The sequence below is a fragment of the Urocitellus parryii genome, chromosome 7, assembly GCF_045843805.1.
Source record: "Urocitellus parryii isolate mUroPar1 chromosome 7, mUroPar1.hap1, whole genome shotgun sequence".
In the NCBI taxonomy this organism is placed as follows: Eukaryota; Metazoa; Chordata; class Mammalia; order Rodentia; family Sciuridae; genus Urocitellus; species Urocitellus parryii.
In genome coordinates this window covers 159,216,641-159,234,652 of record NC_135537.1, presented here as the reverse complement: position 1 = coordinate 159,234,652, position 18,012 = coordinate 159,216,641, and the positions used below count along the sequence as shown (strand labels likewise).

Genomic DNA, 18,012 nt, shown 5'->3' with positions numbered 1-18,012 from the left:
ATTGGCACATTCATTGGCGGGAACAAATCGGGCGGGGGTGATTGGTCACTCCTAAGCGGGGTACACATTCAAACTGATTGGTTCGGGCCCTGTGACAAACTGCACAGGGCCCTAGGCTAAATGGCCAGTAGGGCGTTGTTTTAACTATCTCAGGAATCTGGGTGTAACAGAGGAACTCAATAATACCTAAGCTTTTACATTTAAGCTTTCCAGCTTAGAAACTTTACCCTTTCATTTCCAATGCAGCGGTCGAGAGGACTGAGTCCTGGCCCTTAATTCAGTGAGGATTTTTAGTTTTTTTGGGGGGGGATACTCTATGTGTCACAATATCACACAGCAAATCATTTCACACTGCAGGAAAGTCAAACAACAACTCTTAACATCCATTAGCACATTCATTGGCAGGAACAAGTCAGGTAAGGGTGACTGGTGAGTTCAAGAGGTGGATACATTTGAACTGATTGGTTTAGGCCGCAAGGGGTTGCAAGAGTGTATATGCTAAACTGCAGGGTGGCCTAATCATATTATCAATCACAGAAACTACAGGGAGGGCCACCTGGCATTTCAGATATTTTCCCTGTCTCACTCTGATTGGTTGTTGCTATGGTCCGAAATTAGTTCTCAAGCATTTTTCTGGTCTTTTCAGGAACTTGCATTTGCTGAGTCAAGGACGTCTGGTGTCCGGTACAGACAAATGACTCAGCAGGTTAGCTATGTGCCTAGGAATGGGTTTTCCAAGGACAAAGGGTCATTCCTCCTCCCCTTTGGACAGGACCTGCTCTGAGGTAGAGGCTGGTTTCTCAAAAATGGAGTCACATCAGTTTCTCACGTGTCCCTGACAGTACCTCTCAAACACTGAGCTGAGCCTTTTACCTGCATCGCTTTCTTTAATCCTCAGGAAGATCTGAAGGTAGTTAACAATGATCCCTATCTGCAGGTGTGGAAACAGGCTCGAAGTGGTTAGATTACTTACTCATAGCCACACCAGTCACCATTGGGAGAGAAAAGCCTTAACCTAGACTATCTGAGAACAAGCCTGCGTGTTTCTAATTCCTTTGCTGAAGTATATCCTTCAATAACATTTTGGGAAGGATTAAATTTGCTGCAGAACAGTGATGTCAGATCAAGGCTACTGTGTGTCCAGTGCAGGGTGGACTGCAGGGTGGGTTAAGGGCGAGATGCATCAGGCAGCAGGTTCTAAACGAGGCATCTCATAATCTACAAGTTCAAGAATACGGTCAGGAACAGGGAAGAGCACAACAAAAACGTGGTAGAAAGCAATCCTGAAACGGTTGTGCCATTGGTGAGGGATGCCATGGTCAGATGGAAACCCTCCTTGACCAACTATGGATTGAAATTGAGGTAAAAAATGAATGGAATAGGAATAATTGAGCTAAAACTAATAGTTGAGGCCAAAAATGTTAAGCTTCTTATACAAGGTGAAGGAGGACCTAGTCACCAACCTAACTCAGCCCTGACTCCCTCTTGCCTTTCTGACTTTGACTTTTTGTCTTTCTGAGTTCTCCTGAGCCTTTCTCTCCTGCAGTCACCTTGGATTTCAGGAACAAGAAGTCTTGGGACAAGAGTCAAAACTATGCCCCAGGCAAGATCAACTTTCTTAACCTGACAAGACCTGACAAATCCTGAGATAAGGATGGACAAACCACCCCTATCAAGAGCACCTGTGTTGGCAGCTGTGCAAACCCTCCAGCCCTTGCCCTCACTTCCCTTCCTAGAAAAACCTCAAAGTCAATGTTAACCCTTCAAAGGTGGATAATCCTGTCCTCCTGGTAGACCCTACATTGATTAAAACTTCTTTCCCGCCGTTCACCATTATTTTCCATTTGGTTTTTGGTGGGGTGAGTGGTCAGACCGGATTTGTTGGATCCCCAGAGTCGCCTCTGACCTAGGACTCCAGTAATGAAGGGTCTGCACAAAGATCTCCATGTTAGAACAAAATCTGTGGGCTAATTTTTTTTTCTTTTTTTGGTACTAGGGATTGAACCTATAGCCACTTTATCACTGAACTACATCCCCAGTCCTTTTTATTTTGAGACAATCTCACTAGGTTGCATAGGCTGGCTTCAAACTTGCGAACCTCCTGCCTTGGGTTCCCAAGTCTCTGAAACTATTGGCATGTACCTCCATATCCCACCGAGTTATCTGCTACTGCATAACCAACTATTCCAAGCATTAGTGGCTTTACAAGAGCAATTGGGGTCTGGCGATTTTGTGGGTTGGCTGGGCAGTTACTCTGCCGATCTTACCGAGGCTCCTAAGCATGCAATTAGTTGTTGGAACTGCAGAGCTGTAGGGTCTGAGATATCCCTTCCGATGTCTGGGACTGGCAGGGACACTGAGAACTCTCATTACTTGGCCGTCATGCATGTTCCAGGAGAATAAAGTCAGAAGCTGCAAAGTGTCTTGTCCCACAGGTTCCAAGATTTGCACATCATTTTTGCAATATTCTATTGGTAAAAGAAGTCATCAGCCAGCTGGGCACAGTGGCACACACACACCTGTAATCCTAGCGTCTCAGATGGCTGAGGCAGGAGGAGCCACAACTTCAAGGCCAGTCTCAGCAAATTAGCAAGGCTCTAAGCAACTTAGTGACACCCTGTCTCAAAAAATAAAAGGGGCTGGGGATGTGGCTCAGTGGTTAAGCACCCCTGGGTTCAATCCCCGGTACAAAAAAAAGACACCAGAGTAGCCTAATCAAGGGTGTGGAGATGGCCAGGCCTTTTACCAAAAACTTGGTGGAAGGGGCAAGGACACCACACAAAAGGGTTTGGACACAAGGAGGTGTGGCTCATCACAAATCACTATTATGATGTTATACCTTGGAGGCCTTGAAAAGAGAGTTTATGAGTATATTTCAAAGAAGTGGCCATAGTTACCTATAGTGATACCAGCAGGGGGTTATAGGCCCCCTGGAGAAAGGACTACCCTGTGTCTGGGATTTGAAGGCACTAGAGTAAACAACAGCTCATCTGTGCAGGGACTCTCAAGAGTTTGGATGCAGTCAGAAATAGAAACCAGTAAGCCTTAGATATTTTAGACTCCAGGTCAGACTCATTAGTGAGCCTTAAAATTTAGTGGCTCATGATCAGCATTTTAAAAAACAGAAAATGTCAAACTGTGCACATACAGCTATTTTTCCTTGAAAATTTTATTTAAAATATTTTTTTTAGCTGTCGATGCACCTTTATTTATTTACATGTGATCTTGAGAATTGAACCCAGTGCCTCACACATGCTAGGCAAGCACTCTATCACTGAGCCCAACCCCAGCCCCTTTTCTTGAAAATTTTATTCATTTACATAAATATATAAACTGTGTATGGTGGTGCAAACCGGTAATCCCAGAGACTCGGAAGGCTGAGGCAGGAGGATCACAACCTTGAGACCAGCCTCAGCAATTTAGAGGGACCCTCAGCGACTTAACAAGACCCCATCTCAAAAAAAAAAAAAAAAAAAAGTGCTAGGATGTGGCTCAGTGGTAAATCACCACTGGGTTCAATCCCCAGTACCCGCCCCCCCCCAAAAAAAAAACCCAAAAAACATTTTAAGGAAATGGGAGCTCAGTGGCACAGCGCTTGCCTACCTAGCATGCAGGAAGCACTGGGTTCAATCCCCACTACTGCCCCCCCCCCAAAATCACATATAAGTGTATTAGATAGCAAAATATTGGTGAAATATATTTCTGATTAAACTCAGGGCCGGAGTTTGAAAGTACTGATTTAGTTCACACTGAAGAGTATTTACTTGGTACAGATGAGCAATGTGCTAACACATCTCTAGACAGAGATGCAATGGTAATTCTATGATTTGGCCAATTTTGTTCCATTCTAAGAGGTTTCATACAAAGGGAAACTGGAACAATAAGATTTCCTTCCTAAGCACTGAACTCCCTCATTGAGATCCTTAGAAGGAACAAAGCAGGGTGGGTCGTGAGTGGAGGAGCTTGGGACACAAACTAGTTGCTCGCTCATTCAGTGCATTCCTGCCTGTGAGGTGATTACACATTATAAGGGACCATGTGGGACACACTGTATTTGAAAATTGTTTGTTTATTGTGGGGTTTCCTTCACTGGAAAGCAACTGTCTTGTTCACTGCTGAATTCCCAGCAGCAAACATGCAGGATAACTAAATGAATGAATGGTGGTAGGGGTGGGGACAGAAGTCTCATCCCAACTATTTTACAATCACTTCTTCTCACAGACTAAATTTTGTATGCTGTTTGCATCTTTGTTTATTTTTCTTCAAACTGGTTCAGAACCCAAATCCTGATCCTTTCCCCAAGTACTCTTCCCAAGGACATTTTCAGATTATCACTCCAATGGACAGAGTAATGTTAGTGGGACCAATGAGCACGGAGCTAGGCAGCACTGCAATCAGTCTAGTTTTGTTCAATGGCCTTGAAGACAAGTTATTCCCAAAGGACGAGGCAGGGTAGTGGTCTGGGGCCGCCCATAACCATCACAGAGACAATAGTCATTCACTCTAGTAAGGCTTGTAGGATTGTTCATTTTATATTAAAAGGGAAATTCATTAAGCAAGGGAACTAAAAAATGCTCACCAGGAATAAGGAAGAAATGAAGAAAGACACAGGAGGGACATGCTTTTTTTTTTTTTTTACTTTGAACATTAGCATTAAGTTGGTTACCGTACACATCCAAAGGCCCAGCATCTCAGAAAAAAAAAAAAAATCATTAAGCGGCACACCTTGTACCAGAGTCTCACAAGAATAAAATATACAATGCTACATTGAGTGGTTAAAAATACACAAAAAGTAGTTTTAACAATCTATAAATTTTTTATACTTAAAATCATGATTGAGTTGAAATAAAAAAGTGCATTTCAATTGCTAAAAAAATAATATTGGTATAGTTAACACACGGGGGAAAATCAGCACACCGAGGGATCTGACAGGATGTGGGGAAACAGATGACCCAGGGAGGCCAGGCAGTGCCAGCTGGTTCAGGAGCCCACCCCACTGCAGTTCCCTTGGGCCAAGCAGCCCTCCTCTCCCTGGTCTTTCCCATCTTAAGAGATCCTGTCCTACCTATCTGTCATTGAAAGACTCCTCTAAACTTCTTTGCAGCATGACAGATACTTTCCCTACACTGAGTCCAACTTGATCTTCAACAGCATCTCCACAGAGAGGTAGGAGAGGGACACTGCCCCATTCTGGACTTGACATAAGTACCCCAGCCACACGGCCTTAATCCTTATGACCTAGCAGGCAGAACAGGGACCAAGCAGCTTCTATTTTGTCAAACTCCTTTGGACAATATTCAACATTCAACAACAAGCTTTGTAAACCTAACGCTAAACAATTCCTGGCAAGCAAACTGGATTTTCTTTTCTTGAAGAAATGAGGAAAAGTGCAAGTGATTTCAGTACTGTTGGGGAAAACAAAATGAAAAAAAAAGTTGCACCTGGGCACCTGATACCTAAATCAATCACAGCTTCCGTTTCGTTTTTTGTGAAGTGTTGGAATTATAAGTGAACGGACTTGGCAGGGAAAAGGGGGCCAGGCAGAAATCAGTTAAGAAGGCCTTCCCAGGTGTAAATACTTCCTGGCTCAGCAGGGTAAATATTCACAGCCTGGTGTTTTCCCTTAATTGATGACTGACATGTTCACTATGAAGATGCTGCTGCAATGAGCTCAAATGAGGGGAGAAGCCTCAACACACACCCAGAGAGCACAGCTGGAGTTCTAAACTAGAGAAGTGCCTGCTGCAGGAAATCTCCCCCACCCTACCTGGAAGACTAGCAGACAAGGAGGTCCAAGCTGCAGTTGCTGCAGGTGGGATGTGGAAGAAGGAAATAAGGAGGGTCGCCTTCCTGCTGTGCATTCAGCACTTGCAGATCCCTCAAGGCAAGGCTTGTAATCTTGGTCACCACTATTAACAAAGACTAGTTAATTGAACTGCCTGACCCACAAGGACCATAGACCTGCGCATAAATCTTTGCTTGCATCATGAAGGCTAAGCAACTACTGGTCTTAGTAATGAGGGAAAATGCCTTAAATAATCAAGATACACAAATAAGCACTGAGTCAAGAGACAGCACTACAGAAAAAGACTTAAAAAGGGATCTTTATAAGCTGAGAATAAAGGTAAAGTACCTTATTGCCCCCTTGTGGAAAGAGCAAGTACTGCATATGCCCATGTCCAGAAATGAATAAAATGCATACTCGAATTATTGGAAGATTGAGAACTCATCTGATTTTCTGAGGCCACATATATACCCTCAAAAATACAACTGTAGAAGTACACATCAAAACTATGCCACATTGTTTTTCTTTTCGACCTAATGAGGCGAATAATCAAGACATGAAAGATGTTTCTAGGAGGGTTAAGAGTTCTAGGAGGATAAAAGACTTTCCACCAACTTTCAACTATAGGGAACCAGTCTCAAGTCTTATGCAGGATGTGTCCTTCTGATCACATGGCCCCTTTTCACCTGTAAAAGGTGGGGCAGAAGTTGTGTTCATTCACAGGAGCCAGACATTCAGAAAGAACTCCATTCTTTGGCACATCCAGTACAGAGACAGGCTCTGTGGATCCAACTATCCAATGCAAGTATCAAATTTCCTTCTGAAGTAAGCAAAATCCAGGCTCCATCTTTTTTTCCCCCCTTTTCCATTTCCTACATGTCCTTTGAAGAATCATTTTCAAGTAATTTGAACATCCCTAATCTTACCAGAGAAGCTAAAATAGCATGAAAGCAACCTGGAGTTGGAGCTGTAGGGACACTTGGGGGGGGGGGCGCGGCGGGCGGGGCAAGAACTCCCTTTGATTCTTGCACTAAATGTTTCCTACTGAAGACAAAAAACAAGGCAGCAGTCTGTCTCAAAAGACATGGTTCCTCCAAATGACAGGCAAATATGGCTCTCTATTGTTTTATTGCCTGGGACTCTGGAAAGCAGCATACTTTAGACAGCCAGTTGTACTCAAGTAGCAAAATTCTAGGTCAATAATGGGCATTAGCAAGGCAAACTGAAGTGAAAAGAATTTAAAACAATAAACTCGTTACTGATTTCTATAATACAGAAATCTACCTCTTATATTTTGTAAACTTGTCTTTCCATTCCAAATAGTGAAACCTTTTGATAGCTTGAATTTATTCATTATCGTATATACCCAATTTTCACAACCAATTTTTATGAATAACATACTGTTTATCACCAGCCAACAGGGGCTAAGAATCTAGTAACAGCTACCTTTTTAGACTCCCACCTTATGTGGTTATTAGTCTTGAAAACCTGAATACTAGTAACTTTAAGGGAAGAGACATGAGACTTTGGGTCAGAAAGCAAAGATTCTGACCAAGGCCAAAATATTCAATAGTTTTATTTGCTGACAAAATGGAACCCAATTTCTTTCTTTCCTTTTTTTTTTTTTTGTGACACCATGGGTTGAACACAGGAGCACTCCACCACCACGTCCCTAAACCCCTTTCTTAAATTTTATTTTGAGACAGGGTCCTACTAAATTACTGAGGTTGGCCTTGAACTTGCCATCCTCCTGCCTTACCTCAAGAGTCCCTGGGATCATAGTGGGGGCCAACACGCCTGATCATTTTTCTCATTTTAAAGGGTTCATTTGTTTTTACCTTTGGAGGAGTACTTAGGAGCAATCAACCTATACACAGCACAGACTAGTTTTGGCTGTGAACAATTAGCCAATTGCTAAAATAAATTTTATCAATGAAATGCCCATATCACAGACAGAACACACTTTGACCCTCTGTTTATTACATCCTTCAGGTATTATGTATCAATCATACTTTTTAAATGAATTTAAATGACAATAACTAGAAAAGAAAGTAAATAGAGGTTTTTGAGAGATGAGAGAGGCAGATTAAAAAGAAAGAAATCAGTGAAGGTCTTCTGTTAAATCCAGAGAGCAATTTTAAATTCATTTTGACTAAAAGAAAGTTATGGGTACAACCTTGCAAAATATTTGCAAAAGAGAAGAGGGTGCAGAGCAACAGCAGCATTCAGAATCCCTTTGTCAGGAAGGGCAGGCATTCAGGAAGACTTCAGATGAGAAAATGATGTTCAAAAGAGACTCAAGGACCTTTAAAGGAACATCTAGCTTCTCATGAAAGAAAAGAAGGTGAAGAGCAAGATAAGGATAATATCTTTCAACACTAGTGACACAATATATGAATAAGATATAAATCAAAGTTTAAAAGGTAAACAGAAAACAACATGCAGGAACAACAAAAAAATGTGTTCAGAATTCTTGTCCAAGGTTTTAGCCAGTTTGTAGAGTTAAACCCTTCGGAGCAAGGGTGGATCCCAATACTCATGCAGAATGAAATAATCAGAGGTAGGATTTAGACCAGGAAAATAATGCTCCAGGATGCTGGCTTTTTGAAGGCACTCAAGAACAGAGTGAGAGAGACTGAAGCTGCAGTGAGATCATAGCCCTAGACAGAGAGGCATATTCTCACTTTATCTGTCATAAACAAAAACAATGCCAGGCACACAGGGACAAGACATGTATCATGGAGTGATCCACAGAGTTGACAAGATAGAAAGAAACCCACTTCATGAGTCATTTCTTACAACAACATAGCTTCTACTTAGGAAACAAGAAAGAAAAGTTTGTTTTCTGGATATGCAATTCTGCAAATTAGTTTGAATTAAGTAACAAATTTGATAAATGGTAAGTTATCTAGTTCTTTAAACAAATTTACTGAGGCTGAAGCTTCAACATTGGGAAAACTTAGGAGTTTGATTTTCCTTAAAGTCTTGCAAAGCCTATCCTCTAAGACAAAAAGATCTGGTCATAAAGTCTATAAAAATGTCTACAGAGTATAAAAGCATAGAACTATGAAAGTGAATATTCTGATGGCAACTTTTATGGCTTCCATAGAAAGTGTAGAGAGGACCTCTGGTTTGCATTATCGAGGTAGTGTCCATGGTTAGAAGGTTGTCATTATCTCTTATGAATGCTACAGATGACAAAAGCAAGTCAGCTAGGGCGTTGTTATTGCATGAGATGCCACTATCTCTAATGGCTTATAACTTCATTCCTGAAAAAAATGGTCTTTTAGGAAATTCCTATCTTGATGCAGGCAAAGGAAAATTAAGACCCAATATTTACTTGCTCAGTTTTACAGTTGAAAGAATTCCAAGTGAGCTGATTTTTTAAAAAAAAATTATAGTTAACCGATAAAATGCTTAAGTATAACTTATCCCCATTTTAATTAAATCCTCCCCAGTCTGGAACATCATCATGTGGACCAGCAATGCAACAAGAGTTGTCTTTTCCATACAGTAGCTCAAACAGAAGTGTTCATCTAATATGAACACTTAAAAAAAAAAAAAAGTGAAAATAAAAACCTACCTACCACAGGATGTTGTTTAAAAATTTGCAAGGTGGGCTAAATTTACCTATACATCTGCAAAGAATTTCTCTCTTTGTTCCAGATTCTCAAAATTTAAAACTTCCAGTGAAATAAAAATGAAAAACACACACATCCATTCAACAAAAATAAAAACTGAAAAAAAATTTAAGAAGTAAAAAATTCAAAGTTTACAAGTTCCTCTTCAAAGCATTTTGCCTGCAGTTAGTGGGCTAGGGACAATCAAATCACAGGGAGCATTCTAACTACAATAAAAAGGTACTTCCGATAAAGTGTAGTTTTTCTTTTTTTTTTTTTTTTTTAAAAAAAGATGGTATAAAATTATGGAAACTTCTATGCTCAATCGTTAATTTAGAATAATTAGTGTAAAAGGTAGACTATAAAAGTATGTGGGAGTGATCTGCACAGGTTTCTTTGAACTATAGTAAAGTTTTATTCAGAGATCTTTGCTAAAAGTAAGAATCAAATCTTACTTTTAGAAAGGAGGCCATGTGCCTTTAAACTCTTCATCCTTTTTTCTTCATTCAGATTTAAAAACCTACCTCAGTATAAGCCTACCTGACTCAATTTGAGAAAACAGGAACCTTTTATTAGGGCTAAAGAAGAGTTTACATTTGAATGATAAATCTATGAGAAAAGAATAGAAAATGCAAAAAAAAAACACAACTAACTACCAAAAATGCAATGTCAACTCAAGAAAGTCCTTGGGAAATTTTCCTCAAATAAGTAACCCTTGCAATGATACAAGCCTTTAAAGACAGTATAAGATATAGTAATGAGAGACAGCCTCATTATCTATATAATGCTGAAATGTGGCCTTTATTGTCTTTGAGATATAAGTACAGATAAGAGCTGAGGACTCAAACTCCTCCAGAGTTTTTTTTTTTTTTTCAAAAACAGATAATGAGGAGGTCATAGGCTTTGAAGAATTCATGGGGTGCTATAGAATATGTAACTTTTATTTTGGTAGAGGACCCCAACCAAAATTTCAACCCTGAGTTTGAGTCTTCAGCGCGTTAAACCTGATGCACATACATGTTTTAAGGCTTAATCCTATAGTTCTTGTATTCAGAAGCATTAATGTCATGACTATTCTTAATGCATTTCATTATTCATACATAAAATGACACTGATGAGGAATCATATTCTGAGAAGTTTTCCTGAAGACCACAAATCCCAAATAAGGAAAGGTACACCTATCCAGGGGAGAAAATTATAAGTTTCTAGATTGTTCCACAATACATTTCACTAAAAATTATACTGTGTGACAATGTTAATTCTTTTTTTTTTCCAATCATTTTTTTCCTTCTGTAAGAATAGTGGTGGCTATTTGCTTACTATTTTTTGTCTGTGTAACAGATATTTTCTTATGGCTATAGTTGCTTGAATGAAAAACCAAAGATGACTACCTGAATTTTCCAGTATATAATTATAGAACACCTCATGAAATAGTTGATTCAATGGTCTCAAGTCTAGAGTTCAGAATTGCCGCCCAATTCTATACATTTATTTAGAACAAAATAAGGTATAACCAATTAACTAAGGTATAATTTACATCTTTTTATAAAACTATTTTAATATTACAGGCCTGACCATGAAATAATGATAAAAGTCTACATAAAAGTGTGGATTTACAAACTTGTCATGGAATGCAAAAGAGACTATTGAGGTCAGGGGAAGACAGTCACTAAAGTTATAACAGTCAAAATCAAGGAACTAAAATTCCTTACCAGCTTGGGTACCTGGGGGCTCAAAGAATGTACACAAATATTAAAAATACCATTCTTTAAAACTTACATCCAAAAACAGGAAGAAAAATATGTCTTAAGATATTTTTCTGCCTCACTGCAAAATTTTCCTATGCATTATAGAAGACAAAGGCAAAATCGGAAGGAAAAAAATTGGAAACATTAAACCAAAAAGCTAGTAGACAGTGGTCTGTTTAAAAATAGAGACCTAACTTCAGTTGAGAGTTCCATTTATCCCTGCTACAGAGCTAATCATCCAGAAAAGTGCTTGACACATATCTGCACATTTCATATAAAAATAAAAAATAAATAAAAGAGTTCGGATTCAGGCAATGATTTAAGAGCCCGAGGAAAAAGAAATGAAGAAATTTCAAGATTAAAAAAATGGAGGAGGGGGTGTGGGAACCCAGTTGTTTGAGATGAAGAAATATAAAATTTGTAGCTTCTAATGAGTCTGGATAAATGTGGTCAGTTAAATGCAATCATTGTGTTAGCCCTTCTGTTCAACCTTCCCTTCCAGGTAATCAGCTCCGGTTGATGGTGCCCATTGGAAGACCCCCAAACTTGAAAAAGGAAGCCACCTAGAAAAACGAGGGAGAGGTACTGCTCTCTTCCTCACCTAAGGGTGCTGGTGTTATATAACTATCTTCAGAGGACAGGGCAGCAAAACCTAGGAATTTCCCCTCACTATAATTTAAACTAAGTTAAAATAGCTCAAAGTTGTAGGCATATCCACATTTCATGTATAACATAAAACTCAACCAATTTGTCTTCTCATTCAAATTTCTCAGCCACTATCAGCAATAAGTTTATGATTTTGGTTTACTATTTTAGTTTTTCATAACAATTCTAGAAAAATAAAGCAACCTCAAAAACAGAGACTCTAATTTGTCTTCCCAGAAGAGTTAAATGTAAATACAGTTCCTAAGGAGAGTAAGAAACAGATGTGACTAAGATGAAATAATCTCTACTTCCTTCTAACAGTGAACAACTTCATTCAAGACTTTTCAAGGCAGGACCCTCTGTAAATCATCCATTCAATGCATGGCGGGGCCCAAAGCAACATGGAGGAGAGGAGCATGTCAGTGAGGCTGATGGACATCTGAGAGCTAAGCAGAGATTTTTAAACTACCAAGTACTTACACCACACTCTGAAAGCAAAACCTTGGTTTTTGCAGGACCTGGTCTGGCGACCCTTGCAGACACATCTAGTTTCTGAAGCACCTTTGAGTTGTACGGATGTAAGAATAACTTTGAATTATAGAAGTTATATGCATCTTTAAGAATCACATTTTGATGATTATAAAATTTTTTTCTATTTTACAACATAGGTTTAGCTACACAGAAAAAATTACACCGCTTATTGAAATACATTTCATTTTAGAAACAGACTACTAAAGAAGTCTATACAAAACCTCTAAAATAATTTCTGTAGTAAAATAAAGAGTGTGTTAGGAGAGCTACACAAAGAAGAAAATTTCCATCTTTCTCTATAATGCTTGATATACTGTGAAACATGGCCAGCTTAACTCTGTAGCCAGCACCAAAAGCTGAAAAGAATTCATTACAATACACAGTGATACAATTAATGCTCTGGATTAATCTCACAGCCTTCCCGATTAGTACAAAGGAGACCAGGCCTATCCCCTCTTTGAGGAGAAGTCCAGGATATAAAAGCAAGCATACCTCATCAGCTGATATGAAATTATAAAATCCCACAAGTCTGAGTATTTGAAATTTATAAAAGTCATCAGAAAATGCAAGCAAATTGGGCTTTAGTTCAGTGGTTCCCTGGTTTAGATGAGTTTCCTTGTGAGCTCAAGGTCGTCTTCTGGTTCACTCCCTTGGGTCTGCTGATTCACCCCAACAATGGCAAAGCCCCTGAGGGAGCTGAGGAGAGCCTGAGAACTGCAGAAATGCTCCACCAACTCACCGTGGGAACACAACTGGGGAACGTGCTTAAGGAGATGGATGTTAATGATGCGGTGCTGAACTGTTCTTCTCTGCCAGGTGCCGCAGAAAGGTGTCCTCATTCTGGCCTCTGTGATTTAAAGGCTCACTCTTGAAGAGAGCTGGTGGTGGGGGCAGGTGAGGGACTGGAGGGATAGGAAGGTGGTGTGGGTGGTGAGGGTGCGGGTGGATGTGCAGGTGAGAGAAGGGGTGGGGGATGGGCCGTGGGGGAAGAGTGCTAACGGGGTTCATACTGACGGGAGGAGCCGGGGTGGTGGGTGTGTTCACCACAGAAGGAACTGGGGTGGCTGGGGCAGTTGTGAGTGGGATCTGGACTGCAGGCGGCACATTCACGGGACTGGTCACCCGAAAGCACTTCTCCTTGTGGGCCTTGAGCATGTTGGAGAAGCGGAACCGCTGCCCGCACACGTCGCAGGGGTAGGGCTTTTCGCCTGTGTGAGTTCTGCGGTGCCTCTTCATGTTGGGGCGGCTGGTGAAGCTTTTGCCACAGATTTCACAGATAAAGGGCTTCTCTCCTGAGATGAACACGGACACGGAAATGGATTAACCCACTGGGCAGTAACTATGTGCTGATGTTATTCCTCATATTTACAAAGGAGATTACCACTTCTCTTCTGCACGCATCTTACATTCTAGTCATAAAAGAGTCACCCAGATTGCAACTTAAGAGATCAGAGCAGTCACAAGTATGACTCACTCACATGCAACCTACCATCTTGGTTTGGTTAATGGAGAGGGGACTGGGGGAAGGTGGTGGCGGGGCAGGGGTCTGCAGCTGCATGGCTTCTTCTCTTCACACTAGCGGGTCCCTGCTAGGAGCACTTGCTGTCACTTCAGTTGCCACTCCTTTCCTTCTCCATGTATTGAGACTTACAGTATACCAGATTCTAGTCTAATCGCTTCACATCTACTAATCTTGGTGATCCTCACAGTGACCTTACAAGGTGATATGAGGAAGTTAAGAAAGCTGCTGACTGTTTGTTAGAGGAGGGTCCAAATTGAAAACTCTAAAGTCTTGCTCCAAAGTCTGTGTCTGTATGTGGACCAGAGCACTCACACTCCGGGTGCATTTCTGTAAACACAGAGGGATGTGTTTTCTTACTCTTTTTCCTCCACTTTGGGACTCCCCATAACTAGGAGCAAAGTCCTATGGTCACAGTCATATTTCTTCTCTCCACTTTCTTATTCTAGTAGAAACCTTAACATCTCCTATTGTCTTTACCACAGAAGACAGAATTTCCCTTGCTTCCCTGAGGGATCAGTTTGAAGAGTTGGAAGGGGCTAGTTTGCTCCATCTGTCAGTGCTATTTCCAAGCTATTGTGTAGCTCTTATCTTTCCGCTTTCCATTATTCCAGCCCTGCACTGAGGCTCCTCACTGTGACTCATACTCACATCTGAATGAGTTCTAGCTCAGCTTGTTTTCATTCTTTTAAAATCCATTTCCTCCAATCATCTTTAAAACTTCAAATTCTGTGTTACACAGAAGTGATTAAATCAATCATAGTATATCCACCTGATGGAAAATATCACTAGAAACATTATAAAGTATTGAAATATAATTATTAACATGAAAATCTATAAACCATAAAATAAAACAGGCATGAAAATGCTTGATATTGTGAAAATGCATGCTTGATATTATTAAAATGCATGGTATTATCTACCTTCAAGTAAAATATGCATAGAAAAAATATGGAAAGAAATACTACAAATGTTACCATGATTATCTCTAGGTAATGGGATTATGTGTGATACTGACTTTATTATAAACACTTATCTGTATCTTCTGTTTTTCTAAAATAAACACAATTTACTTATATAATGGAATGTTTTAAAAACACAGTTGTTGATAACTCATTAACCCCCTGAACCACCTCCTCCTTGACTCTCCAGAGTTAGTATTCTTCACTCACAACAGCTACCTGGAAATAGAGCTGAAGGACCTAACCTTTGAATTACCATGGTCTGAGAAAATACTTTCCACCTGATTCGATGATCACTACTTAGTATACCAGACACGATCCCTTTTACCAACCTGCAATCCTCCTGCCTCAGCCTCCCAAGTCATGGGCATAAAATGTAATAACTGGCTAAACATTTAAAATCGACCACCTAACTGAGCATGGTAGCACAAGTTTGTAATCCCAGTGGCTTGGGAGGCTGAGGCAGGAAGATTGCAAGTTCAAACAAAGCCAGTCTCAGCAACTTAGCAAGACCCTGTCTCTAAATAAAATAAAAAAGGACTGGGCATGGGGCTCAGTGGTTAAGTGCCCCTGGGCTCAATCCCCATACCAAAACAAACAAACAAACAAACAAACAAACAAAAAACCCAAGAAAATCAACCACTTGTATAACATTCCATGGCCATATTTAGTTGCTAGAAGATACAGGAACAGCTAACTTCATCAAAGTAACTAGACCAGCATGTATATCAATACACAAAGACATACCTAATAAAGCTGACCTAACATTAAGAGTTATTATGAGGAACCCAGAGAAAGGATGTTATAAACGAAGACAATCTACAGGAAAGATTGCAAAGAGCAAGAGTCTGGCTAGCTGTCTTTTGTACTGTTCCAAGGAAAAAATGATCTAGCCAACAAATGAGCATCAGAAACATATGCATCTATATACCTAACCTGAATCTTTTTCTTGAGCTTTAAGCTTACTTTTCAAACTGCTTACTGGTATTTCCACTTGAATGTCTTACAGATATCTCAAAATTAAATTAATTAGCCTACCTACGAATCTGTTCCTCCCTCCACTATTCCCTACTGTGAAAATAGTATAAAGCCCCAAATCTAAGACCAACCTTTGATTCTTTGCTCCCACATTACCAATATCCAATCAATCACCTCGTTCCTTTGACTCTACCTTGTCCATGGCTGAGATTTCATCCACTGCCATTACAGTTCATATCATCACAGTTGTTACCTGGATTACACAACAGCCACTTGACCAGTTTTACCATCTCTGTTCCTGCTCCCCACCCTCCAGTCCTCTCTCCACACTACTGTCAGACTTAACTCTCAGAGAGTTGTGTCACATACTACTTAAAATCATTCTCTTTTCACTGTCCTTAAAATAAAGTTCAAAATATTTTACAGGGCATAAGAGGTTCTTTGTGATCTGATCCCTGTGTAATGCTCTCCAGTATTACAGTGATCAGTCTCCCTGCCCCTCACACTCCTCCCTGTGCTTTTTTTTTTTTTTTTTTTTTTTTAAAGAGAGAGTGAGAGAGGAGAGAGAGAGAGAGAGAATTTTTAATATTTATTTTTTAGTTCTCGGCGGACACAACATCTTTGTTGGTATGTGGTGCTGAGAATCGAACCCGGGCCGCACGCATGCCAGGCGAGCGCGCTACTGCCTGAGCCACATTCCCAGCCCTCCTCCCTGTGCTTTTACGGCCAAATCACTGTCATGCTTGCTCACCTGCCCCCAAGCCTGACCAACAGCTCTGTGGACCCAGGAACTATCTCAGTCTTGCTTACCTTAGTAGTGCCATTTAGCAAACTCTTAATAAATATTTGTTAATTAAGATATATCTCTTCCCCCATGTTTTAAGATCTCTGAAACTGGCATATACTTTATAATCAATGACACATCATGTTTAATTTATAGCATTTCCTCAGCAGTATATAAATTTTGTCTTTCAACTGATGGCTTCTTGGATTCAATGATGTATAGCACTCACTATTAAGATCATTCAGTTGCCTTCCTCTGTTCTACTTCTCTGTTCCTGACAATCTTCTGATTATAACTTATCTTCTAATATAGATTTTTCCTTAGGCATAGAATATTCTGACTAAAGAGCATTAAGAATTCTGAACTAGCTGGTTGTGGTGGTGCACACCTGTCATCCCAGTGACTCAGGAGACTGAGGCAGAAGGATTCTAAGTTCTTGGCCAGCCTCAGCAACTGAGCAAGACCCTCTCACCCTCTCTCAAAATTAAAAAAATAAAAAGGACTGGGGTGTAGGTCAGTGGTAGAGAGCCACTGGATTCAATCACTAGTACTGGGGAAAACTATCTGCCATTCATAATTTAATAGACTGGCAATTTTATTTGCATGTTATTAGGACTCTTTAGCACATATCATTTCCTCTGATCCTGAGCTGCTTGGGCACTCCAACAAATCCTGGAAGCTGATGTCCTGTTATCTTGCTTCATTAAATTTATATCACAATCATTAAATGGATGATTTGGAGTCATATTGCCTTGGACAAGTTGCCTAATCCCTGAGCCTAAGCTTCCTGATCTGAAAAATAAAGATAATAACCTAACTAATAGGTTATTGTAACAGAATACACAAGTGGAAATGCTTAGAGCAGGATGTGGTAATAGCAGACACTCAATGCATTTTAGATACTTTTATTATTATCACCATCATCATTCATCAGACTGTAGGCTCCTTGAGGGCAGAAACCAGGTCTTCATCCTTATGTCCCTAAGCACAAGACACTCTGCCCAGTACAAGGAGAATCGCAGGTGTTTTACTCTGAACTCACCCCATGTCCATACCATACCAGGAAGCCCTGCCTTGTGGCTTATAAACTTCCCTAGATTAGTTGTGCCTCACTTCTCTTTATCTACAAAGACATAGCCCACTGAATGTCAGTTTTCATAATTGCCTTAATGCCCATCAAAATATGCTGTTGTCTCTAAATATAGTTTCATCCAGGCTTAAATAATTTCTTCCTTTGGTACTGGGGATTGAACCCCAGGTACGCTTTACCATTGAATGCTTTACCAGCACTTTTTAAAATTTTTTTTAAGAGAGAGAGAGAGAGACAGAGAGAGAGAGAGGAGAGAGAGAGATAAAGAGAATTTTAATATTTATTTATTAGTTCTCGGCAGACACAACATCTTTGTTTGTATGTGGTGCTGAGGATCGAACCCAGGCCGC

General features: G+C 40.2%; 1 protein-coding gene across 2 annotated transcripts in view; it reads right to left on the bottom strand.

Moving 5' to 3' along the window:
• Znf652 (zinc finger protein 652) overlaps window positions 1-18,012 on the bottom strand; it is a 76,030-nt gene that overhangs the window by 8,075 nt on the left and 49,943 nt on the right. Inside the window, exon 6 of one of the 2 annotated variants that reach the window (XM_026386750.2) lies at window positions 4,674-13,621. The exons of the other annotated variant lie outside the window; for it this stretch is intronic. Coding sequence (XP_026242535.1) covers window positions 13,110-13,621 — 512 coding nt within the window. The 3' untranslated portion in view covers window positions 4,674-13,109. Of the gene's footprint in view, window positions 1-4,673; window positions 13,622-18,012 lie in introns of those variants that run through there. 2 annotated transcript variants of the gene reach the window in all.